The sequence below is a fragment of the Camellia sinensis genome, chromosome 15, assembly GCF_055761805.1.
Source record: "Camellia sinensis isolate YWXY chromosome 15, ASM5576180v1, whole genome shotgun sequence".
Lineage (NCBI taxonomy): Eukaryota > Viridiplantae > Streptophyta > Magnoliopsida > Ericales > Theaceae > Camellia > Camellia sinensis.
The window spans coordinates 26,751,275-26,778,245 of NC_138975.1; the positions used below are offsets into that span (position 1 = coordinate 26,751,275).

Below are 26,971 nucleotides of genomic sequence, written 5' to 3' on the forward strand. Positions count from 1 at the left end.
ATCATATATATATATATATATATATCTAACAAACTCATCATCGCTTTTGCGTCCCCCCCCCCCCAAAAAACTAAACTCATCATTGCTTCCCATCTAAAGAAAAGGAAAAATTATGTAGTGGCCTTGTAGCATTGTGATATAGTGTTCTAACTTAATATGATTGGTTAAAATTATGAAACTTAATATTTTTTTATTATGTTAGTAGGAGATAACTTAATAAGTGTCAAGTGTCTAGTGTTGTGGAATAATACTCCTAGACTATCCAATAAGCTCTCCTGAAAAATCAAAAATTATTGGTTAATTAAAGAAGAATCATGTCACTCACAAATCATAATTTATTATATCTTTTTATATTTTTCTATCACTCAATATAAATTTATAAATCTTAATTTCTTTACCAATTATAATATTCTTGGAGCATCACGTGATGATGCCCAAGATCAAACAATAATTTCTCCTAAAAAAACAAAAAAATTCATCATTGCCAGTTAACATAATTGGGTATTTTAGCGCCTACGAAGAAAATTCCTCCTTGCTGCTTTTCGAAAGTAATTTGATGATTTTAAAATATTATGATGTGTTAATATTTTTTCAATATTGTAGTAATTAACTCTGCTGTTTCGTTTGTTTAGGGGAAAAGTGGTAGTAGTGAGATGAAGGTAGAGGTGAAGGTGCTGTGAATAGTTGCAGGGGTAACGATAATAGTTATAGTGCTAATAATTGTGAGAATAGTATGGTGGTGGAGGTGAGAATAAAAGTAATAACGTAGTGATATTAGTAAGATTTTAATTTAAAAAATATTTTTTATCTTTTAAAAGAGAAAAACATTTTTTACTCATATAAACTTATTTTCTATTGATCATAAAAAATATTTTTCATTAATTTTTATTTTTTATTGTATCAAATATTAAAAAAAAATTTCCACCAAAATAAAGGAAAACAAAATGAGCACAAATTTTGTTCGCCAAAAGTCCCCCGATCATTGTTGAAAGGAGTTTTCTTAAGTGTGCAAGTGCACACCATGTGCCACTTACACAAAAAGTGTAAGTGTAAGGTGTAAGTATAAGTATAAGGTGTAAGTGTAAGGTGTAAGTGTAAGGTGTAAGGTGTAAGTGGGTTGCACATGGTGTGCAACCTCAAAAAAGGTGTAAGTGTAAGGTTTAATTTTTTACAAAAGGTGTAAGTGTAAGGTGTAAGTGTAAGGTATAAGGTGTAAGGTGTAAGTTGCACACCATAACCAAACCCTTGTTGAAAAAACGAAGAAAGAAAAAAAAGATTCCCCTCACCGGTCATTCATCATTATTTGTTTCTTACTTTCAATTCCAACCTTCATTACCCAAAAAAAAAAAAAAATAATAATAAAATAGTTGTGTGCATTAATTAGCCTCCGTTTGGGAAGTGGGTTGACTTTTTGACTTTTTGGCTTTTTTGGCTATTTTAGCCTGGGCTAAAAAGTTTGGTTTGGGAAGGGCTTTTTGACTTTTTGGCTTTTTTGGTTTTTTTTGTGAGAGAAGAATGTAATGATTATGGGTTGGATGTGATATTTTGTTTTTTGTGGCTAAAATAGCCTATTTTGTTTTTTGTGGCTAAAATAGCCAAAAAAGTCCCGTTTAGCTCTTGCCAAACGGAGGCTTAATATATTAATTAATGTATTAATATTAGTTATGATATTATTATTGACTTCACTTATTATATAAATTATAAATAGCAAAAATCTCTTAAATTATGTCATATTATCTATTGATACACTAATTAGCATATATACTATTATTCATAATAAAAAGAAACAAATATGCAAAATTTAAATCCATGTCACACATTTCAAATCCATATAAATTTATTGGGATAAAATTGAATTAATTTTCATTTCCTAATTATCTCTAAGTATAGGAATAATGCTATATTATAATAATTTGTCGGAGTAATATTATATACATTAATTAATGTATTAATAAATTATAATTTTATTATAATATATGTTGATATACTATACGAATTGGTTCATAGCTCCACTATTAGCCTTTCTCTATGTGGGTGACAGATTGGAACAGCTTTCAAATCAACCAGTGGAGAGTCTCGTGATATTGCTGACATACACAGAATCATACCCTACTAGTGGAGTCCACCTAGACCCGCGCGGCACGGGTCTTTTTAAAGACTCCGTGCTCTACTTCTTCCTCTGCTTCTCATTCCTACTGTGTGAAAACGAGTTTTCTGACACTACAAAATCAGTTGGGATTTCCGGCCAACTTTCCGGCGAAGTTCCTGAATTTTCCGACAATCTCAGGTTTTTGTTCTTGTCTTTCAGTCAAACACAACACCCAATAATCCAACTGGGTTTATTTATTTAGTTATTTATTTTACAGCAGTCACACATTGTTCTTTGTATTAATCTGGTTAATGAAGTGTTTTTGTTTGATGAGTCATTGTCATTCTTTTTGTTTCTTTTTTGATAATATAGCTTTCTGATCTCATAAACATTCAAAACTAGGATTCTAAGGGTTTTATAATATGATATTTTAATCGTTCATGCTATAATTATTTTGTTTTATTTTTTTTGTATTAGTAATGGAGAGCATTAAGATAAACATTTTCAAAACTTGGATTTTAAGGGTCTTGTAATATGATATTTTAATCATTCAAGGTTGTATTGATTGTGATTTATGGCATATTATATATTCTTTGATGCAGTACCTAACATTGTGTGTGTGTTTCCATGTTTTTGTACTAGTAATGGAGAACATTAGATCTCCATTAAAGGGTGTTGCAGAAGATGTTAGAGGAAGATTATCTTGCTATAAGCAAGACTGGATTGGTGGCATTCGTTCTGGGTTCGGGTATTTTAATTTTCGGGTTGAAAACAATAGATTCAGAATTGGACAATTGAATTTATTTCACTGCAATTTGGAGTAAATTTTAATTTAATTAATCTTTTCTTTTCTTTTGTGATAGGATGTTGGCTCCAACTGCATATATCTTCTTTGCTTCTGCTCTTCCTGTTATTGCCTTTGGGGAGCAGCTGAGTAGAGATACAGGTTTCCAATGTTCCTCTCTCTCTCTCTCTCTCTCTCTCTCCATCAAAATTTGCAGATAGAAAAATTTATAGTGTGTAATTTACTGAAAATTCAATCAATTATTTTACATGCTTAATCATGTTGGGATCTGGGATCCCGCCCAAGAGCTTATAGAAATTATTCCATGCAGAAAAACACACCCACACTCAAGGAGACACAATATTTAACGTGGTTCGGCCTCAATGCCTACGTCTACGGGAGAGTAGCCGGTTATCACTATAACAATGGAGATATTACAGAAAGATTACAATAGAGAAGGAGCTCACACTCTTCTCACTCACCCACTCACCCGTCTCCCTCGCTCACACCGAGGGAGACGGTCTCTCCGCCTCACATATCTCACTCTCTGTGACTTGCTCTACACTCACTCTGTTCTCCTCTCACCCATCTTCATTTATACACTTCAGAATGGTGGATGGAGGGGCTGGCCAGCACATGGCCAGCTTGTGCCAACTCCTTCTTTACATGGCTAAAGGTTGGCTTCCTAACATGGCCAGCTCATGTAGCACATGGAGGATCACCCCTCACATGGGGTGATGATATTCCACAAATCACCCCCTCAACCCATGTGAGGTGATCCACAACACACATTGCTGCTAATCTTGTCACGCCCAAATTCAACATAGTTTGCATCTCCTCACTGAGACGCTGCATCCCTTGAAAGCTAGAGATAATACACCAGAGATACAAGAGGAGGAGGGAATCCTACATCTTCAACTCAACTCACACCACTCTCTGATTTGGAGAGAACCGCTGCTCCTATCTCCCACAGATCTCTTCCACGCTTCCTGTCTCGGATGTCTTCAGCATAGTCTGCATCTCCTCACTGAGATGCTTGCACCCCCTGAAGCTAGAGATAATACACCAGAGATATAAGAGGAGGAGGGAATCCTACATCCTCAACTCAACTCACACCACTCTCTGATTTGGAGAGAGCCTCTGCTCCTATCTCCCACAGATCTCTTCCACGCTTCTGTCTCGGATGTCTATACCTATTATGCTTGAACTTGCGCAACCAAGATATCCGACACCCCCTGATTGGATGTCCTGCACCCCCTGCTGGGATGCCCTTGACTGTCATACATTACTGTGCAACTCCTTGCATGATGAACACGGGAGCAACTAGAAAACTTCAGAGTTTGACACATCAACATCCTCAATTTTCCTTGCTCGGAGCTTATTTCTGAACTTTCAGCTTTTGCCCTCTGCACTTCTGAACAACCTCCTGGCGTTTCCACATACGCTTGTTGTCTGTGCTGCAATCCCTGATGTTCGGTTCTGTCTTACTTGTACGTCCGTACTGATGTTTGACAGTTAGCCCTTCTGCCAAGACAACTTTCACCGGTCTGTACAAGTTACCATTATGCAACTCCGTGCATAGTGCTCGCACCCATGGCTTCTGTTCTCCCTGCGTCAAGCTTGCTTGAGAGATCTGCATCAACTCTATCATCTGCTGCCATGGAACTCAAGAAACCACCATAGAGAAAAAAGACTTGCCACTCCTTGACGCGCACTCTTGCGTTTTACCTGTCTCAATTTCTCTGTCTGGAAGTTCCTGTGAACTTACAACAACCCGTTGCTGCATACTCCTCTTGCGCGTTTGTACGATACTCTACCGTACCCTTGCACTGCTGTACGTCTGCATTTGTGCTTCTGCGCTTAGTATGCTCCTCTGCAACTATTGTTCTACACGTCCACGTACCACCAGTACTTACTCGTATACAGTAGCTCCAACAGCCACAACATTTCCCTGAGCCTGAACTAGTTGCCAAATCATCTATCCGTCGATGAATGGTCTTCTCTTTTGATTGAACCAGATCCTCCAACGAACTCCGGAGATAATCATCTTTGCAATCCTCTGATCACCCCTGACCAATCTGATCTCCCTTGATTTGCCATTTGATCAAGCCTGATCTCCTCTGGTCTTCAATGATCTATCTCAATCTGTATCTGGTTGTCCAATCTGGTCAGAATCTGCCCATTCTAACCTCTTCAGTGAATCCGCAGCGTTCCACAATATCCAGCAATCTTCCTTCGAGTATTGAAGATGACAAACACCCATGTTTTGACAATCTTTCCAAACCGTTCAGAATTTCACTATTCTGACCTCGCGGTTGCGTCCGGAGCGGTCCGTTTAGCTAGAACCAATCTTTGCTGCATTTTCGGGGACCTCACTGAAAACTATCTCCGAAAGCTGGGCCACACCACAATTTTCTGAAAATTCTGGGCCAAATTGCAATTTTCAGAAGTTCAGGGAATATTCCGTGTACCAACAGAATATTCCGTCCACTGCCCCTGATGCCGTTCGTCTCTTTAATCTGCCTTCTTTTTACAGAAACTCCGTCTCCAAAATCTGACCGTACAGATGTGTCCGGAATACTCCAAATAGTCGGAAACCACTATTGGATCACCAAAAACGGACTCCAAATGGCTTCGATCTAGCCAAAACATTTTGTACGCCTCAGATCTGCGGCTGTACCTTCGCCGCAAAGCACTGGATCCCTCCTCTGGATGCTGACGTGGCAGATGACTGTGCTGCCACATGGCGACAACTTGCTGACGTGGCGATGGCAGACGGTCACGTGGCGCTGACGTGCACTGCCACGTGTCGCTGACCTGTCTGCCACGTGGCAGTACGACTGGCATGCTTATGCTGACGTGTCCGATGACGCGGCTGCTGACGGGGCGCCCGTGGCCTGCGCGTGCCGTACACGCGCCTTCCCCCACTCGTCTTCTTCCTTCAGCCGCGCGTGGGGCGCACACGTGAGACTGGGCCGACGCGCCGACTGTCTTTACGGCGCGTGGGGGCGCGTGCAGCGACTGGGCCTCACGCGCCTGCTTCAGGTGGCGCGTGAGGGCGCGTGCTGACTCCTCTGGGTGTCTGCTTTATATGGTTGGACTCCTCTTCTCGAGCCCTTGCTCCTGGTATGCTTAAAACCTGATTTTGAGCAACTTGATTTCTAGGCAGTTTCAAGCAACACGCTGTTTTTGTTCCGAAACGCCACGAACGAGGCTTTGATACCTTATAGAAATTATTCCATGCAGAAAAACACACCCACACTCAAGGAGACACAATATTTAACGTGGTTCGGCCTCAATGCCTACGTCCACGGGAGAGTAGCCGGTTATCACTATAACAATGGAGATATTACAGAAAGATTACAATAGAGAAGGAGCTCACACTCTCCTCACTCACCCACTCACCCGTCTCCCTCGCTCACACCGAGGGAGACGGTCTCTCCGCCTCACATATCTCACTCTCTGTGGCTTGCTCTACACTCACTCTGTTCTCCTCTCACCCATCTTCATTTATACACTTCAGAATGGTGGATGGAGGGGCTGGCCAGCACATGGCCAGCTTGTGCCAACTCCTTCTTCACATGGCTAAAGGTTGGCTTCCTAACATGGCCAGCTCATGTAGCACATGGAGGATCACCCCTCACATGGGGTGATGATATTCCACAAATCATAGAAGAGAAAACAGGAAACAAGAAAAGAAAATTTGAATTCTTATGTTCCTTTCTTTTCCTCTTTCGGATGGTGGTTCTTTTCCTTGAATGGAAATTTTACTACTGTAAAAATTTAATCCTAATTTGGATTTTACTATTGATACTATATTTTAAGTTTCAGTACTGTATAAAATTTAGTTTTCATTGATTATGTATTGTATGTAGTTTTTGAAAAATGGATTGAAAGTTAGGAGCGGGTCCAACACTTGGCCAGAGGTGTCACCCGAACCCCTGGATGATTTTTTTAATTTTTTTTTATTATAAGTATTAGATTTTAGGAAAAAAAATCAGCAACTGAACCCATTAAAATACAACTTTGAACCCATTAGTTTTCAGTCCCTAAACTTTGAACCCACCAATGAAAAAAGCTTACTTTTTGACTTTTGCCTACTTTTTGTTTAAAATATTTTATTTTTAAAGTGATTTTGTATTCTTGCTTTGGAGACCTCACGATTCTTGACATCTCTTTGTTTTGTTTACTTTTTGTTTAGAATATTTTATTTGTAAAGTGATAGAGCATTTGATAGTGTTAATAATGAACTTATTAAGCAATGATTTCAAAATATGAAATCTCATCGTGGTCAATTGTAGAAGCTCGCGTATTAGCATGCCTTTTTGTTTAAACAATAGTATCAATATATTGAAATATTTTTGTTTATAATTTTAGAATTTAAATTAATTTGTTAATTTTTTTTTTCCATGGGTGATATAATGATTAATGTGAATTTTCTATAAGATATATGACATTTAAGTTTTTGATTGACACCACTGACAAAAATTCCTGGAGTTGCCACTATTGAAAGTGATTCAGATACATTAACCGATATGAGCCCTGATAATTGGTAGTTCTTTTTCTTAGATGGAAGTTTGAGTACAGTAGAAACTTTAGCTTCTACGGCTATATGTGGCATCATACACTCAATACTCGGTGGACAACCTCTTTTAATATTAGGAGTTGCAGAACCCACTGTCATCATGTACACATATTTGTACAACTTTGCTAAAGGAAGGAATGACTTGGGACGGGAATTGTTTTTGGCATGGGCTGGATGGTACTGTAAAATCTACTTTTCCATTTTTTTAAACTTGGGTATTTTTTTCGTCATGATGTTTCACTATGTTTGATGTTTTTACTGTAAATTTTTACAGGGTTTGTGTGTGGACAGCTCTGATGTTGTTCCTTCTTGCGATATTCAATGCTTGCACTGTCATCAATAGATTTACAAGGATTGCAGGGGAACTATTTGGCATGTTGATTGCTGTTCTTTTCATGCAAGAGGCTATCAAGGTATTGTAATGTAGAAAAACAAATCAACTTGTTTATTCTTTGTGGCTTAACATAAATTTTTAAAGTTTTGACAAGTATATATGTGAATTTCAGGGATTGGTGAGTGAGTTTAAAACTCCTAAATCCGAAGACCCAACATTAGAGAAGTATCAATTCCAGTGGCTTTACACAAATGGACTATTGGGAATCATATTTTGTTTTGGCCTTCTCTACACTGCCTTGAGGAGTAGAAGGGCAAGGTCATGGAAATATGCCACAGGTTTGTGAAGAAGTTTCGAGTGACTTGAACTTTGTTATTACCATTGTTTGTATTTGGCTTGTTATGCAGAAATCGAATGGTTCTAATCACAAAACAGTAAAGAGAAACAAAACAAACACACAGAACACGAGATATATGTGGCTTGACAATGTATGTGCCTATCTCCACTATACGTGGTTTGGCATAAGATTTATTGTTTGCATTTGACCTTCTCACATTGAAACCCTAGCTAAAAAAATACAATAAATACCTCCAAAACTTCAGGTTGAGGCTGTTAGCTTCCGTAAAAGGCCCCTTACAGTAAAAATAAAAACACCTCACAACAGAATCTAAAGAATCTCTGTTATACAATGCAGGGTGGCTTAGAGGTTTCATCGCAGACTATGGAGTTCCTCTCATGGTCGTGGCATGGACAGTGCTGTCTTTTAGTGTACCAAGCAAAGTTCCATCTGGAGTTCCCAGAAGGCTCTTTAGCCCTCTCCCTTGGGAATCTGCATCTTTGCACCATTGGACTGTTATCAAGGTAAAGCTCTATATAGTCTTATGGTGTAGGCCTCCTTTAGTCTATTTCTTATCAAGATGTTAAACTACTATTTAGTTTAGTTCCAAACATTTTGGTACACTTAATCACTGTGCATACTCCAAAACTGCAGGATATGGCAAAAGTTCCTACCACTTACATCTTTGCTGCCATTATTCCAGCTGTCATGATAGCGGGGCTTTACTTCTTCGACCACAGCGTTGCTTCACAGATGGCACAACAAAAGGAGTTCAATCTCAAGAAACCTTCTGCTTACCATTATGACATCTTGTTGCTGGGATTCATGGTATATACAGTTGGACTAAATGTATTCCTAGCAATTGTTCGTATCTGTTTTTCCCAAAACTCACGTTCACTTCTGGTATTTTTGTTATCAGACTTTGCTTTGTGGACTGATTGGACTTCCTCCTTCAAATGGGGTCCTGCCACAGTCTCCTATGCACACCAAGAGCCTTGCTGTTCTCAAACAACAGGTAGAATAAACGCTTTTTTATTTTTATTTTAATAGAGGATTTTCTCTTTGTTTAGTAATTGAGTGAGTTTGGATGTTTAAATAGTGTGTTACATTTGTAGTTGATTCGGAAGAAGATGGTTCAAAGTGCCAAGGAAAGCATCGAACAGCAGGCTAGCAACTCTGAAATCTATGGCAAGATGCAAGCTGTGTTCATAGAAATGGACAGCTCTCCAATTGTAAGTTTTCCCACTTAGTACATGGTTACTTGTGCCTTTGAACATTTTCTGTTATAGGATTTGTAGACTTTTGATTGTCGTCTTCAAGCCATTGTAACAAATCTCTCGCAAAATTTCAAGAAGTTACTCTCAAGTTTTCTCATTGTGTGTGCACATACATAGCTTTTCTTTTTCTTTTTGGCACATCAGTGCACAATAGTTGATTTTGTTACTCCTACTCAATAATTATTGATGAGTTCCCAACTCCCATTTTATAATGGTATTGTGCCAATTTTGCAGACTACTGTAGTTAAAGAGCTGGAAGACTTGAAAGAGGCAGTTATGGAAAGCAAAAACAAAGGAGTGAATGAAAAGGGTACTTTTGATCCTGAGAAGCACATTGATGCCTATTTGCCTGTCCGTGTTAATGAGCAGAGAGTGAGCAATCTTTTACAGTCACTCCTCGTGGCTGCTTCAGTTTGCGCTATGCCCCTAATAAAGAAAATTCCTACTTCGGTTCTTTGGGGATATTTTGCTTACATGGCCATCGACAGCCTACCCGGAAACCAATTCTGGGAAAGGATTTTACTTCTCTTTATTACTCCAAAGCGACGATACAAGTAAGTTTGTTGAAATCAATGAATCAAATATTATAATCATGGATTTTGAGAAGTTTGACACGATTGTACATTCTATATGAAAGTACATGCACTAGTGGCATGTACAATTTTTTTAAACCATTTTAATGCACAGGTAAATAAAAGCTACAATAACTTCTTGCAATCGTAGAACTCAATGGTGTTTCATATATTGACATGAACAACAAATGGGCTCATAATATTTATGTTTTTTTCAATGGCTTGAATTGCCAATGATTTTTCTGTTTTCTAACACGGGTTTGAAACTCTACGTATGTTGGCAGGGTCCTGGAAGGGGTTCATGCTTCATTTGTGGAATCAGTACCATTCAGGAACATAGTCATATTCACTCTCTTTCAGTTAGTATATTTTTTGCTATGCTTTGGAGTGACATGGATACCAATAGCTGGCATACTCTTTCCCGTGCCATTCTTCCTTCTCATAAGCATAAGACAACACATTCTCCCCAAGCTGTTTAATACAAATCACTTGCGGGAATTGGATGCAGCTGAGTATGAGGAAATTGCTGGCGCCCCACAACCTTCTCCCAACCTTTCTTTCAAGGTATTATAAATTGCTGCTTGTAGGGTTTTTTTTTTTTTTGGGTATAGCTTATGTGGTGAAAATAGATGAAATAAGTTGAAACAGTTGTACGTCTTCTTTGCTTTGGTTGATCCATTCTATTCTTGCTATTAATCTGCTACTTTTACAATATTTGATTAGGAAAAGGAAATGCCTTGTCTTGGAAATGAGGAACGTGAAGTGGAAATTTGTGATGCGGAGATATTAGATGAGCTGACAACAAGAAGAGGAGAGTTGAGGCTCAGAACTGTAAGCTTTAAGCAAGACAAACATGGACAGGTAATAGAATACATATCACTGTTTTTCTTCTCTAATTACCATGAACTAACAAGGATTGAACACTTCTAAGAAGGTGCCACATCCATGTTGGATACCTAACTCGTGTCATACACGCATATGTCCTATTTTTTATTTTACAGTTTTCCAGAACTGGACACGTTTCTAACAGTTGGAGGACACACGTGTCTGCCACGGCAAGTCCAAAGAAAATCACTTGAAGCCAATGATTGCAATCAAAACAATGCTAATTTATACATATAAATCTCTCATTCTTTAGGGTTTTTTTTTTTTTTTTTATATATATATATTTATTTTAGGACCTCTGAAGCTAAAACTTTCAAAACTTTTGTGTGGGTGAGTGTTTTTGTTTTTTTTTTTTTATAATTTAAATTGACATGTTTTTGTGTGTTGTATCGTATCACCAGTGTCCATGTCCATGCTTATGTGGTGAAAATAGATTAAATAAGTTGAAATAGTTGTACATCTTCTTTGCTTTGGTTGACCCACTCTATTCTTGCTATTAATCTGCTACTTTTACAATATTTGATCAGGAAAAGGAAATGGCTCATCTTGGAAATGAGGAATGTGAAGTGGAAATTTGTGATGCGGAGATATTAGATGAGCTGACAACAAGAAGAGGAGAGTTGAGGCTCAGAACTGTAAGCTTTAAGGAAGACAAACATGGACAGGTAATTGAATACATATCACTGTTTTTCCTCTCTAATTACCATGAACTAACAAGGATTGAAGACTTCTAAGAAGGTGCCACATCCATGTTGGATACCTAACACGTGTCATACAAGCATATGTCCTATTTTTTATTTTACAGTTTTCCAGAACTGGACACATTTCTAACAGTTGGAGGACACACATATGTGTGTCACGGCAAGTCCAAAGAAAATCACTTGAAGCCAATGATTAAATCAAAACAATGCTAATTTATACATATAAATCTCTCATTCTTTAAGGTTTTTTTTTTTATATTTTATTTTAGGACCTCTGAAGCTAAAACTTTCAAAACTTTTGTGTGTGGGTGAGTGTTTTTTTGTTTTGTTTTATTTTTATAATTTAAATTGACATGTTTTCGTGTGTTGTATCATATCACCAGTGTCCATGTCCATGCTTCTTATACAATGAATGATACACCAATGCACTTCTCATATACAATTTGATGCATTTCTATGGAAAGAATTTGATTATCCAACTATGTACTTATGAATGCATTAATCATGTGTGCATACATACAAAGCTATTAATTTAAGGGTGAGATTTATCTTATGTTTTTGCAGGTTCATCCTGAGGATTGAGGCTATTATGGAAATAGATTTGGCACGATTAGAATGGAATGTTGACAATTTGATGATGACAACAACAATTATATAACCTACTTTTGTTTTGACAAAAAAATCTATCTACCGGGTGTAATCTTTTGTTTGGTTCATTGTTAATGAGAATAGGATAGAGGGAAGTGTAAATTCAAAGAGAAAAACTGGAGAGGAATGCAAGAGAAAGGCTGCTAATTAAGAACAAGTCAATGGGGGTTGATTTATGGGTAAAGAGGTTTATCCATAATTGTGCAATGCAAATTAGCCTTAAAAAAGACCACAAATATGGGACAAATTCTCAGCATGTACAGTGTCATCTCCAAAAGATTTATAAATGAAATACATGATAGATATATATGTCTTGCTATCAAATATTGATGGAATTTTTGAGTGTATAGTTTATCATCTTTCTGGACACAACACTTGGTGTAACCATGTATATATATATATAAAGATGGTGTTGGTTTTTTAGGGCATATTGGATTTTCTGAGATTACCATTTCTCAAGTACCTTGTAAAAAAGTGAGGCTGTAATGTTATAGTCTTGTTAAATCTCTGAGACAGCTCTAGCCCTAAAAATAGTGAACATTACACTTTATAAAAAATAGGATCGCGCAGACCGTTCAAGTGCACATTTTACCACTTGAATGGTGTGATTAAAGGCAGTGTGAAATATATAGATTGATCGCTTGAGCGACACTATATCGCTCGAGCGAACTTATTAAAACGCGTGTCCATCGCTTGAGCCAAGACTCCACCGCTCGAGTGCAAATAAGATGCTCTCAGAAGATTGGCCGCTCTGTAAAAGTACTGGATGATGCCATTCACCACTTGAGCGTACAAATGATTGCTCGAGTAGTCAAATAACTTCGATTGCAATTTTTTTGCTTTGAAGGCAGCGAAGTGGCAAACACGAAAGGATTAGGATCACAAATTCCTTTGCATAAGCACAATTCGGGTTAGATTCGCATCTAAACACTCATAGTTTCATTATAATAAAAGAGCAAATAAAATTACAACTGAAAGGAGTTTTGTCAAACGGGATTGTCAATTATAAAAATCTAACACAATCGCACATTTTTTGTAACATTCCTTACCGCTTACTCACATATCCAAATTCAGTGAAACTAAACGAATTCATACACCAAAAAAGCATAAAAATTGTTGTTAGTTACTTTGTTCAAATCGAAATTGGGTTAAAGTAATTATTTTATTATGAGGGTGTAATCTCTTCTATACATGTAGTTTCCGTCTCTCATATACCAAATAATGCTTTTGTTTTTATTTTTTTTGAAAATTAAAAATGAAAACGTGTTTGCTAAATTATTTGTCTTCAAAAAAGTGAAATTAATTTCAAAAATTTTAAATTTTTTTGACATAGGAACAAAAATTGTTTTAAAACAATTTAAACTTTTTCTTGTCCCCCATCACCTCCGGCCACCATCCACTACCGCCACCAGCCACCTCAGATCTTCAACACTGCTAGCTGACTGCTAGTGAGCTCTGACCACCTTCCATGGGCTTAGCTATGAGCTTGTAGGGAGTCCACAGTTTCCATATAATCCAGGGCACCCTCAAAATGATTGAAATTGAGCTTCTTAGCCTCCACTACTAAGCCTTTTGGTGCTACTGAAATGAAATTGAAATTGAAATTGAAATAAGCAAATTTTTATTCAATTTCATTTTTTAACAATATCCATTTTTTGTTTTTTAAAAATTAGAAAGTAGTTTAAAAAAAATAAATATCATTCTGTTGAGTTGGAGTCAAAAAGTGAGTTGATAATTTATTCGGTGACTCCATTGGGTATTTTAGTATTTTTGGGTATTGACTAGGAATGAAAAGGGGCACATATGGGTCGGGACCCTTTATTAGATATCTTTCCCTTACTCACCCCACCCCTGCTTAGTATAATCCCACCCTCGATCAATATTGAATTTTAATAATGCGCTTTATAATTTTAGATGACAAATGACTTGAAACAATTGATGTTGTTTGACATTAATCTTAGTAAAATTGCAGAATAAATGGATAAAGAAGTATAAATCAAGACAACATAAAATAGAAGGGAAATTTTTTTAAAGTTAATTTTATATCATTAAAAAATAATGAAAAATATGTTAAAAAATAAGAATTTTTTTTAATAATACACATAATTGGGTTGGATGTAGGGGTGGGATTGCCCTTCCCATACCTGACCCAAATCTTGTTGAGTTTTATACTCACTTCTAAACCTGACCCTACCCTATTGAAATATCCCAAACTTAATTTAGGGATAAGCACTCTTCCATATTTTTGTCTCTCCATACTTTTTTGTAAGTCCCAATTTGGACTTGCGCCGATGATTCGAATCATTTATGTTGTAAATTTCGTAATAAAGGTCATCTATGCAACAATGAGCATCATAAAAAAGTTATAAATTTAAGAAAAAAATCACATTTTGTTTTATAAAATAAACAACAAATGTGATTGTAAACTTAAACCATCCATTTTATAAAAAGGTACTCAGATGAAAAACCCAAATTTAATTTCCTATGGCCAAAGATCCACTCATTAAACTTTTGGGGGACTTATGGGCCGGTCCTTCGGATCAGACTTAATTCCTTTGAGGTCCGGACTTAAAAAGATTTAGCATATCTTCCCATTTTATCCTTGACATTCAGTCTAAACAAAGAAATCAATCAGCCATTCTACTCTCTCTTTCTGTCACAACTGTTAGAATCTCTCTCTCTTACATAGCCACCGAAGACCACTTCTGACTGTCGGCGATCATCATTGACCTCCGATGACTCCTTTGGCCTTCATCTTTGATTGCCGACAGCCATTACTGTCCTCCAGCAACTACCTCCAACCTTTGACAATATATATATATATTTTGTGTGGTCATTTTCCATCTCCATCATGTCAATACCACCAGTACCTCCTCAAATAAGGTGGCAACAAGAGAAAAAGAAGAGGATAGGGATGAAGAAAATGAAGGAGAAAGATAAGGAGTCCTTACCAAAAAATAATTCTTCATATTCGTAGATTAACACAAAGAATCAAAGACAAATCTAGTAAAAAAATTTGTGATTGATACATTTAGTGATGAATTTAACCACTGTCTGTTTGTTAAAAATTACAAAAACTCATTATCATCGTCATAAATCAACACAAGATTCAAATACATATTTAGTGATAAATTTATCACTGATTGTTTGTTAAAAAATTACAAAAAGAAAATCTCGTCATCATTGTCACAAATCAACAGAAGATTCATAGACATATTCAATATTAAATTTATCACTGATAGACACATTCATTGATAAATTTCTCACTAACTGTTTGTAAAAAAAAAGGAAAAATTATGCAAATAGTCCCTGTAGTTTACACGATGTGTCAATTTGGTCCTATAGTTTCAATATGCTCGATTTTACTCCTTAATTTAACGGATTGTGTCATTTTAGCCCAATAAATAACAGTTTTTAAGTTAATTTAACAGAAAGTCAAATAATGTGTCAATTTAGTCTTTGTCAAAATCGAGAAAATTGAAACTATAGGGACCAAATTAACACATTGTTTGACCTTCCATTAAATTAACTTAGCAATCATTATTTATTGGACTAAAATGACACAATCCAGTATATTAAAAGGCACAATCGAGCAAATTGAAACTACAGCGACCAAATTGACACATACTGTAAACTACAGGGATTATTTGTATAATTTACTCTAAAAAAATTATAAAAAGAAATCTCATCATCATCGTCACAAATCAACACAAAGATTCAAAGATATATTCAGTGATAAATTTATTACTAATAGACACATTCACATAAATTTCTTACTGACTGTTTATTAAAAAATTACTAAAAGAAAATCTCATAATCATTGTAACAAATCAACACAAGATTCAAAGACATATATCAGTGATAAATTTATCACTGATATATTAAACCCTTGTTTGCAACAGATTTGGTTTAAGAGAAATAAAGAAAGAGGGAAGGAGGGAGAGAGAGGCGAGATTTAGAGAATCAATGTTGCTTGTAGTTGTTTATAGTTGATTTCATAGTAGAAACAACTAAATCGATGTAGATCTAAGACATTGGAGTATAGATCGGTAATGACATAGTGTAAATCGGTGATGGCAGAGGTGGTTGGTAAATAGTGGCTGTGAATCGGAGATAGTGAAGTGTAGATTGGCGACGGTAGAGATGGTTGGTGAACGATGGTAGTGGTAGTGGTCGACGAAGGTGGCCGTGGTCAGTGAAAGTGGCGACAGATGACGGTGGTGGTGGGTGGATGTCCATAGCCATGGCAACGGTGGTGGTATTTTCTAGAGAGAGAGAGAGAGAGAGAGAGAGAGAGAGAGAGAGAAAAGAAGGGTTTTGGAAAATTGATCAAGAGAGAAGTTAATAAAAATTAAGAAAATTAGTGAGTAATATTATAGGCAACTAAGGACTTAATAGTAAATAAAAATAAAAGTCAGGACCTAACAGGTAATAAGTCTAAAAAAGGAAACGGGCTGTTAAATTTCCCTAAACTTTTTTGTCCATAAGGACACAACTCGGGAACTTCTATTTCCACACATTCACTTACCTCTATATACACACTTAATGAAATTTTATTTTAATGATAATTGTGCCCTAAAATAAAATTACTACAATGAACATCAAAACATACCCACAACATTATATCAAAATTTTCTCTGTACACATATTTAAAAAAAAAAAAAGATCTCAATGCACTATGATTTCATCTGAAAATGTTTCTGGCAGCTCATGAAGACGGCATCGAGCAATAGTGCTACGATGATGGATGTGCTGAAAACTGTAGGGAGGGGAAGAAATAAAGTAAAGAAGAAACTCGTGATTGACCTTCAGAAAGGTTTCTCGAGTTTGCATCAGATCAATTGAAAATGGATGGCATAGCTTCATTTGTAGTTTCTCAATCATCTTGTATGTAGTGCTGGCTTCTGTATTATCTGAACACTGTCAAAGACAACTTTCCAAAGAAAAACTTTTAACTTTACTCCTTACAAGCAGAAACCTTTTTCCAAATGAACAATATTCATTTTGAACAATATTCAGGAACTTTCCGACAAAATTGTATATACAAAGATCGGCCTTGGTGGTGAAGGAGCTCATGGTGAAACAAAGATTCTTAATGGTGGGGAAGTTTAGGGGCTGTTTGGCATACCCATTGAAGGCATTAATCAGTTTGGAAACTCTTTGGTAGCAAAGAAATTAAAGTTATTGAGAAGAAGAAGAAGAAGAAGAAGAAGAAGAAGAAGAAGAAGAAATGATGGGTAAAAGGAGTAAACGTGTATAGAAGAAGGATTTAGATGGTGTGTACAAAGAATACGAGTTAGGGTATAACTGGAATATCAAATGTGTGAAATGAGAAAAACAATCAAAACCAAATTAATATGTGTGTACTGAGAAATGATGTGCACAGAAATAAGTAGGTGTGTGAAAATAGAATTTCCCACACAACTCTTCAAAATGACCAGAATACCTATCATACGTATTCTAACAACATACAAACTACTATCTGTTTAATTCATTTAAACAAACCCACCCACTCTCTCTTTCACTCCTCATCTTTTTCTCTCTCCTCTATTCTTCTCTACAAACCAAGCTCGTTTCTCTTCCATTTCTCTTTTTTTTCTCTCACACTCTACACCACCGTCACCGATCCCACCACCACCGTCGCCTTAGTTAACTCAGATCTAGCGGTAGCACAACTGACACTGGCGACCTCGCATCGTAGAATCGACGCCAACAACTTCTCTATCTCTCTTTCCTTTGTGTGTATGTGTATATGATGATGATGACGATGATGATGACAACTCAGATTTGTAGATTTGAGCTCCGCCTCATACGTTGTTGTCCACCGCCGTTCTCTACTGCCTTAGATCCGGTCTTTGTCATCGTCCTCTCCCTCCTCTCTCTTTATCAGTCTTCATCGACCTGTGTCACACGAGGCTTATTTTACAACCCTTAAAGGTTATATATATATGACTTTATTGTGTTTGTTTATTTATTGTTCTCTGTCATTCCTATTACACGAACTCATAACAAATATATTCTTCTTAGTTAGGTTTTTTTTTTTTTTGAAGATGAGTTTACTATAGATCTAGATCTACCGTGTTATGAGAGTAAAAAGAGAAGAGAAAAAAGAACTCTTGTATTCAATATGTTAATGAATACGTGCATACTCCTTTATATAGGAGAGAAGAAAAGCATATACAGAGAATATACTATAATAGATATATACAAATAATATCCTAATATATCTTAATATACTATATTAACATCCCCCTCAAGCTCAAGGTGGTAATGCAGATATCAAGTTGAGCTTGAAAAGTAAATCAGAAAATCGTCCTAGAGGATGAGCCTTGGTGAAGGTGTCAGCTGTTTGATCGGCAGAGGTAACAAAGATAAGACAAACAGTGCCACTAGTAACGTGTTATCGGATGAAGTGACAATCAATCTCAATATGCTTGGTGCGATCATGGAAGACATCATTATATGCAATTTGAATAACACTCAGATTGTCACAATAGAGGGTAATGGCAGCAAGATGGGAAATTTTCATATTAGTAAGAAGCCAACAAAGCCACACAAGCTCTGGAGCAGTATCCGTAATAGCATGATACTCAGCCTAAGTACTAGAATGAGAAACAAAAGTTTGCTTCTTGCTACACCAAGCAATGACAAAATCACCTAAGAAGAAGCAGAATCCTATAGTAGAGTAGCGGTTAGTAGGATCCCCGACCCAATCTGCATCAGAAAATACATGTAGCTGTAGAGAAGAGTGTGCTGAGCAGTGAAGACTATGGAACATAATGCCTTTTAGATAGCGCAACATGCGAACTAGAGCATTATAGTGCGGAGAGCGAGAAAGAACCATGAACTGACTGGTAATGTGAATAACATAGGCAATGTTTGGACGAGTAACCGTGAGATAACCAAGACTGCCAACTAGCCGACGATATAAAGTAGCATCAGATAATAAGTGACCATAAAGAGGTGTGAGACGAGTTTGAGAATCAACTGGAGTAGTAGTAGTCTTGTAATCGGTAAGACTAGCATGAGTCAAGAGATTATGGATATACTTGGCTATGTTAAAAAGTAACCAGAAAGATCATGAGTAATTTCCAAGTTGAGGAAATAGCTAAGCAAACCTAAATCTTTCATCTCAAATTGGTGGCTCAGGAAATGATTGAGACTAGAGATATCCATTGTGTCATCGCTAGTGATGATCATATCATCTACATAGAGGAGAAGAAGAATAATGACACGCTCTGTTTGATGTATAAACATGGAAAAATCATAGGCACTGGAGGAGAAGCTAAAGTCCTGAATGGTAAAACTTAACTTGGAAAACCAGGCACGAGGAGCTTGTTTCAAACCACACAAAGCACAGTGAAGTTTGCAAACTTTGATGGATGGAACAGAGGAACCAGTCGGAGGTTGCATATAAACTTCCTCAGTGAGAGCACCATTGAGAAAGGCATTTTTGACATCCATCTGATAAAGACTTCAGTGGTGAGCAGCAGTAACTGCTAATAAGCTGTGAACTAAAGTAAGACGAGCAACATGAGCAAATGTTTCCTCATAGTCAATCCCATACTCTTGAGTGAATCCTCGGGCAACAAGACGAGCTTTGTAATGTTCAATGGAACCATCAGAATGAGTTTTGATCTTATAAACCCATTTACAACTAACAACAGCTTTACCAAGAGGAAGATCAACCACGTCCCAGGTATGAGTTTTATCCAAAGCCGGCAGGTTACTAGTCATAGCTTGCTGCCAAAGAGCGTTAGAACAAGCCTCACGATAGGAAGTAGGTTCATGGGAGGAAAAAACAATGGAACAAACAATATAATCACGGAGAAGAATAGAAGGTTGTTTTACCCGAGTCGAATGATGATATGCTAGAGGAGATGGTGGTGGGGATGGAGAAAGCTCCACAAGAGATGATGGAGGAGGCTCCACAGGAGTTAATAGAGGAGGCATAGGACCATTTTCGTCAGATACAGAAACCTCATGATTGATGGTAGGCATAGGCAGCTGTGAAGGCGTTGGACCAAAATCTACATTAAATTCAGGTGACCAAGTCTATAGAAAGATCAATAAAAAACAGGGAATGAGTGGACTGTGTTAGGTGAAACTTAGACAAAATAGAGAGCATTTTGTGTCCCCAGCAAATCATATGACGAGAAATGCGAAGACGCTTGGAGATTGGATCCTAATAGCGATACCCTTTATGTTCTATACCATACCCCAGAAAATAGCAAAGACGAGAACGAGGTTCTAGTTTAGTGTGTTCATGAGGTTAAAGGAGAATAAAAGAAGCAAAGCCAAAAAATTTAAGAGTGGTATATGTAGGAGGAGAACCATACAGACGTTCATAAGGAAAAAGATTGGCTATGAGAGGAGTAGGCACACGATTTATGGTGTAGATAGCAGTGAGAGTAGCTTCCTGGCAAAACTTTTCAGGACATGAAGAGGAGATGAGAAGGGCCCGAGTAGTGTCTAGAATATGACAATGTTTTTTTTCAGTGCGAACATTTTGTTGGGACGTGTCTACACAAGAATGATGAGATTGGATATCATGTGCCCGAAAAAAGGAAAGAAAATCACAATCCAAGTATTCTATAGCGTTATCAGAATGAAAGATTTTGATAGTTTGGGGAAACTGAGTATGGACCATGGCAGAGAAATCATAATAAATCTGTTTAAGTTCAGACCTTTTTTTAAGAAGAAATATCAAAGTATAATGAGAAAAATCATCAACAAAAATCACAAAATATTTAGACTCCCCCATGGTCGGGGTGCGGGAGGGTCCCTAAATATCTGAATACATAAGAGCAAATGGGTTAGGATAAACAAAATTATATGTTTATTAAAAGGTAATGCAGGCTGTTTAGCAATTTTGACAAGGTAAACAATCAATATTTTCAAAACTAACAAGACCTAACCGACCACTAGAAACCAAAGTTTTTAAATGACAATACCAAAGATGAAAAGAAGACATAGAAGTTGAAGCAGCGGAAGAGGCAACAGAAGCAGCAGTGGATGATGTAGATGAAATGTGAAGATGAAGTAGCTCGAACAGACGTCCATGCCTACGGCCCATGCTAAGAATCTATTTTGTCTGAGGGTCCTGCACCAAGCAACCATTAGCAGAAAAGTGACGGTGAGACCAAGTTCACACAATTGACTAATAGAGATAAGGTTTAAGTTAAGAGCATGAATGTAATAAACATTAGAAAGAGATACAGTGGAAGTACAAAATTTTACCAATGTGACTAACAGACATATGAAAACTATCAGCAATATGTATAAGGGGAACATAAGAGGATGATGAAATAGAAGAAAATATAATAGAATCAGAGGTCATATGATTACAACAGGCGGAATCAAAATACCATGAAGGATTACCTAATGTTGCTGAAAGAGCAGGAGAAGGAAGAGTACTGGATTTGGCAAGTACCTGCTAGATAATGAACTCAACATCATCCATAGAAAATAATGAAGCAATAGGATCACTAGAGTGAGGAGTTCAAGAACTATCTGATGTAGCAATAACAACAGTAGAATGAGAACCATGAGTAGATTGAGACTGATGCCCAGAACGTGAAGACCCTTTCCTGGATGAAGAAGCAGGGGGAGCTCGAGGACAATTACTTTGGAGATGACCAGGAGCAGTCTTGTGGCAAGTTAAGCATTCACGAACTTGGCACTGAAGTAAACAATGATTGGCAGGTAAGCCACAGTTACGACAATAAATGCATGAGCTAGGAGGTTGTGAAGATGAAGAACCTCGTGATGATGGCATATCAAGAACAGATTCCAAGTGTTGAGTTTTGAGCATCCCAAAACGAGTTTCTTCTGACAAGAGTTCAGTAATGGCTTGCTCCAAAGTCGGTAAAAGCAGACGTAGAGCAAGAAAGCACGCACAGGTTCAAAGGTGCTATGAAGAGCCATAAGAAACTGCAATAGCTGTTGATGATTCCTATGAACAATAAATAACTGTGCATTCTTCGAATGTGCCCAAGTAGGTTCATAAAGAGCTAACTAGTCCCAGATAGATGACATCTGGGATGAAAAATATTGATCGACTAACCAGGCTCGTGGCGCATGTAATGAAGAGTTTGTAGGAGTTGATATTGGTGAGCATGGCCAGTAGTCTGATAGCGTTCCTTCAAGAAATCCCAAATTGTCTTAGCAGGAGAGACAATAGAATCATTATCCTAAAAGCGTCCAAGCTGAAGGTTAATGGAAGGAATAAAAGTAACCCGAAACCATGTGATAATCTGGTAGTTCTTCCCTTCTTATTCATCAAGATGCTCATTGAAAGCAGATGTAGTCTTTTTTCCTTGCTGGATGGGTTTATAAAGAGTACCAGTGATAATACGCCAAAGCCACCTCTCTTTGATGAATCTAGAGAGGGCTTGAGCCCAGAGAACATAGTTGGACCCATCAAGTGTAATGAAGACGGAATAGATGTTGTCAGAATGATCCATGATGCTCAAACAAGGCAAAAATAAGAAGAAGTGCTTTGTAGAGGCTAATTTTTCCAAAATAGAACACACTAATAGATTCAAGAGGCTGAAAACAGTTGGGATATGGTTGAACGGACCAAAAACATGACCAAAAAGGCAAGTAAACAGCTGGTCAAAGTGGGTTGACTTATCTGGTCAACTAGGGTTGATATCACAGCAAGAGGAATGACGTCAGCACGTGTGACACATGTTAGCAAAAAGGCGCGTGGCGCGTGATGTACCGTTTTCCTACGCGCCTCACGCAGGAGGTGCATGAGGCGCGTAGGAAAACGGTACATCACGTTTCCAATCTTCGAGCGGTACGTGGTGGCGTGTAGAATGTCGGATGAAGGAGCTGGTATAGTCTAATCGTTGAAACATGAATGGATTAGATACGCAAAAACCAACGTGAGAAAGAAACAATCTGCCAGACAGAAAAAAAATGTGATGAAGAAGAATGGGAGGCTAGTAGAAAACCCTAGGCTCTGATACCATGTTATGAGAGTAGAAAGAGAAGAGAAAAGAGAACTCTTTCATTCAATATGTTAATGAATATGTACACACTTCTTTATATAGGAAAGAAGATAAGTATATATACAGAGAATATACTATAACAGATATATACAAATAATATCCTACTATATTTTAATATACTATATTAACATACCGCATCTTAGAGGAATAAAATAAGAGTTGTGGTGGTTGAGAAAAAAGAACAGAGAGCAGAGAGATGTGAGAGAAAATGGATAGAGAGAAAAATGAAACTAGAGAAGAATTGGTAGATAGATTTTTTTTTTAAAGAATTTTTTTTTGTTTTTTTGTTTTGGTAGTTGATTTGTTCCTCTGTATATGTTCTTGTGTATGTATGTATGCATGTTAGTATTTGTTAACTAGATGTATTTAGATTTATATGCATGTATATCTGTGAGTGTGTATCTATGTATATCTTGAGTGTATATATATCTGTGAGTGTGTGTACGTATGAGATAGATTTGGAAAACAAATTGATGTTGATGATGATGATTGAAACAGATAAACAAAAAAGTTGACACATATTTTTAACATAGAAAAAAAAAAATTGAACAGGTAGTCAAAAATTTTGAACAGATAGATATAAATTAACACAAATAGAATTTAAGAGGGGAAAGTTGAACGCATAGATACAAAATTGAACAGATAAATAGAATTTAGGGAAAAAATTAAATAAATAGATAGAATTTAAAAGAAACATTGAACAAATAGGGGATAAAATTTAATAGATAGTCAAAAAATTTGAACTAATAGATATAAATTTGAACAGATAGACAAAAAATTGAATAAATAAATGTAAATTTGAACAGATAGTAATGAAAAGTCAAACAGATAAACAAAAGTCAAAGGGTAAAATTGAAAACAAAATGTCTTGTAGGACTTCTTACCATACTATTTCACAAAGCATGAATTTCTCACCAACAAAAAATATTTATTAGACCTAATACCTTATACCCTCCTTAGATTGGATTTATCACTAATTTTTTTTATAAAATAAAATATTCTTTGTTTATCCATTTATAATTTTTCAATGAAATTTATTTTTTGTATAGATGACCTTTATTATGAAATTCACAAGATAGATGGTTCGAATCATCAGTACAGGTCAGAATTGAGACATACAAGAAGTATAGAAAGGTATGAAGAGATGAAAGTATGAAAAAGCATCTATCTCCTTATTTTACGAAAATCAAAGAAAATTAAAAATCCTTTTGAGTCAGAGTATTTTACCATCACTAATCTTGATGCTGCCATGATTCATGAATCCACACGGTCTTCTAACTATGTCAATCATCAAATTTCTTTTTTGCAGTACATTTATCATCAACACATAAAGAGTAATGGGTGAGTAAATTCAGTTCTTTTCACTTGCCTTGCAGTTTCTCGTTTTATCAATGTTCCAAAATATATTATTAGATTCTATTAACGGTAGAATACCAACCGACTATCAATGTTCCAAAATACATTATTAGATTCTATTAACGGTAGAATACCAACCGGCCTAAACAACCGCTGAAAGTAAGGTGCTGTTTGATAATGTTAAAAATTAAAAATTGAATATTGAAAATTAAATATTAAATTTTTTAAGTTAAAAAATTGTGTGATAAAAATATAAGTGTTGAATTAAAAATAAATTATTTGATATGTATAAAATCAAATTTAAAATTTATTATTTTTAAATTATATATTTTAATTTTTATATTGTGATGGTGGCGGTGGTGGCAGTGACATAGTGGTGATGGTAGTGGTGGTGGTTACTGTAGTGGTAGTGGCATAGTGATGGTGGTGGCGTTGGTAATGATAGTAAATAATGATGGTGTTTATGGTAATAATGACAATGGTGATAAATGTGATGGTAGCAGCGGCGACGACATGGTGGTGGTGGTGATAGCGGTAGTGATAATGATGGTGATGGTGGTGGTAGTAGTGGTGGTGGTGGTAAAAGTAGTAATGGTGGTGATGGTGGTAGTGGTGGTGGCGGCAAGGTGGTTGTGGTGGTTGTAGTAGTGGTGATAATGGTGGCGGTGGCATAGTGGTAGCGGTAGTAATGGTGGTGGTAGTGGTAATAGTGGCGGTGGCATGATTATGGTGGTGGTGGTAGTAGTGGTAGTGAGTTTATAATAGTGTATATTGATATTTATGTTTAGTATTTACAAATTCAGTTAGAATTATATAAATTTTATATGATTTAAATTTTTTTTTTTTAAATTTTAGCCTACATTTTAAGAAACACTTAAATTTTTAAGTGATATCAATTTCCCCCTTGGGAATGTGGAGCTATTGTTCATGACATCAAGCATCTAGCTGCTCAAAGCACCCTCTCCTTTCAGTGGTGTCCGAGAACTGCAAATGGTGCTGCCCACTGGGTGGCCCAGGCCTCCCTGCATGGCAAGCTTCCTATTGATTGGGTCTCCCACCCTTCGTCTACTCTTCGCTCTTTAGTTCGGCCTCTTTAGTTTTCTTGTTTTGTTTGTTGGATTGCTTGTTTTCTCCATTCTTTGTTCAAAAAAAAAAAAAAAAAAACAAAAAAAATTATGATTATCAAATAGACTTAATTGAGTATTACTTAATTAATTCAATTTTAAGTGCTGAATTATATTATCAAACACCACCTAAATGATGATATTAAAATTTGTGGGTTTTTTGTGTGTGTGTGTGTGTGTGTGTGGATAGTGGAATAGAAGAAGGAACATTACAAAATTGTGGTATTTGATTATAATTTATTGTGGTATTAATTATGATTTAATTATAATCTTTTATAATTGTTATTTTAGTTATGATTGAAAATACCTTTAGTTATTTGGGGTTTAGTTATCACTTTTAGTTATAATTTATTGTGATTGTTGTTATTTTAGTCATGACCCAAAAAATTTTTAGTTATGCTTCAATAATGTTTGGTTATGATCCATTGTAGTCTAATTATAACTAGAAGTGATTTGGTTATGATACTTTATGGTATCAACATTACTAGGGGTGACTCTATAACCCAAAGAGGGTGTTCAATTGAACATCCTGGAATTTTTTTATTTTATTTGATATATATATATAATTTAGCTTAAAGTTCTATGCTGAACACACTAACTCACCTTCCTAAACACTTAGCTCAGTTGAACACCCACCCAGTTTTTTATGTTGAACACACTAACTCACCTTCCTAAACACTTAGTTCAGTTGAACACCCAACCCAACTCAACTCAACTCAACCCATAACTCTTTATTCAATATATATGATTTGTGAAGTGAACACACAACATATTTTGGAGCTTTGCTTCCTCAGCTTAGGCAAAGTACCTCTTTGACAAAATTGTGTGATTTTGCAATTCTCAACAAGTGTACCACTTGAATGTTAATGTTGATCAACAATTTTATAACTTATATAAATTTAAATTAAAAGAGTTTTCTTCATATTTTTTTATTATGCTAGTGATAAAAACAAAATATATTTATGTAAATTTTTGTGTCTAAATTTTATTTTTTAAAACAATGATATCAATATTTTAGAATTTTATTTTATTTATTTATTTGTGTGTGATTTGAAAAGTTTAAAAAAATTACAATTTTGAATGTCTATCCTGAAATTTTTTTCTAACTTGCCCACTGTAAACACCTTAAAAAAATTTCTATAGTCACCACTGAACATCACAATATGTCATAATTTGCATATGATACACCTCTTTTGAGAGGCGTATAGAGTCAAAAGTAAAAAAAAAAAATGAAAAAACAGTGAATATTAATATTTAATAT

General features: G+C 36.2%; 1 protein-coding gene across 2 annotated transcripts; it reads left to right on the top strand.

The window, feature by feature from the left end:
- The first annotated feature begins 2,014 nt into the window (after positions 1-2,014).
- Positions 2,015-12,547, top strand: LOC114291884 (boron transporter 4). Of its 2 annotated transcripts, XM_028235763.2 has the most exons (15): positions 2,015-2,287; positions 2,732-2,837; positions 2,953-3,035; positions 7,443-7,635; positions 7,733-7,871; positions 7,965-8,130; positions 8,487-8,653; positions 8,784-8,957; positions 9,049-9,144; positions 9,245-9,361; positions 9,641-9,960; positions 10,263-10,542; positions 10,702-10,839; positions 11,391-11,528; positions 12,129-12,547. In XM_028235763.2, the coding sequence occupies exons 2-15, from the start codon at positions 2,734-2,736 to the stop codon at positions 12,144-12,146; spliced, it is 2,133 nt and encodes a 710-aa protein (XP_028091564.2). In that variant the 5' UTR covers positions 2,015-2,287; positions 2,732-2,733; the 3' UTR covers positions 12,147-12,547. The 2 variants fall into 2 exon arrangements, with proteins under 2 accessions (XP_028091564.2, XP_082763985.1); XM_082907859.1 differs by lacking the exons at positions 11,391-11,528; positions 12,129-12,547 and adding an exon at positions 10,980-11,180 and having other exon boundaries at positions 2,167-2,287.
- The last annotated feature ends 14,424 nt before the right edge of the window (positions 12,548-26,971 follow it).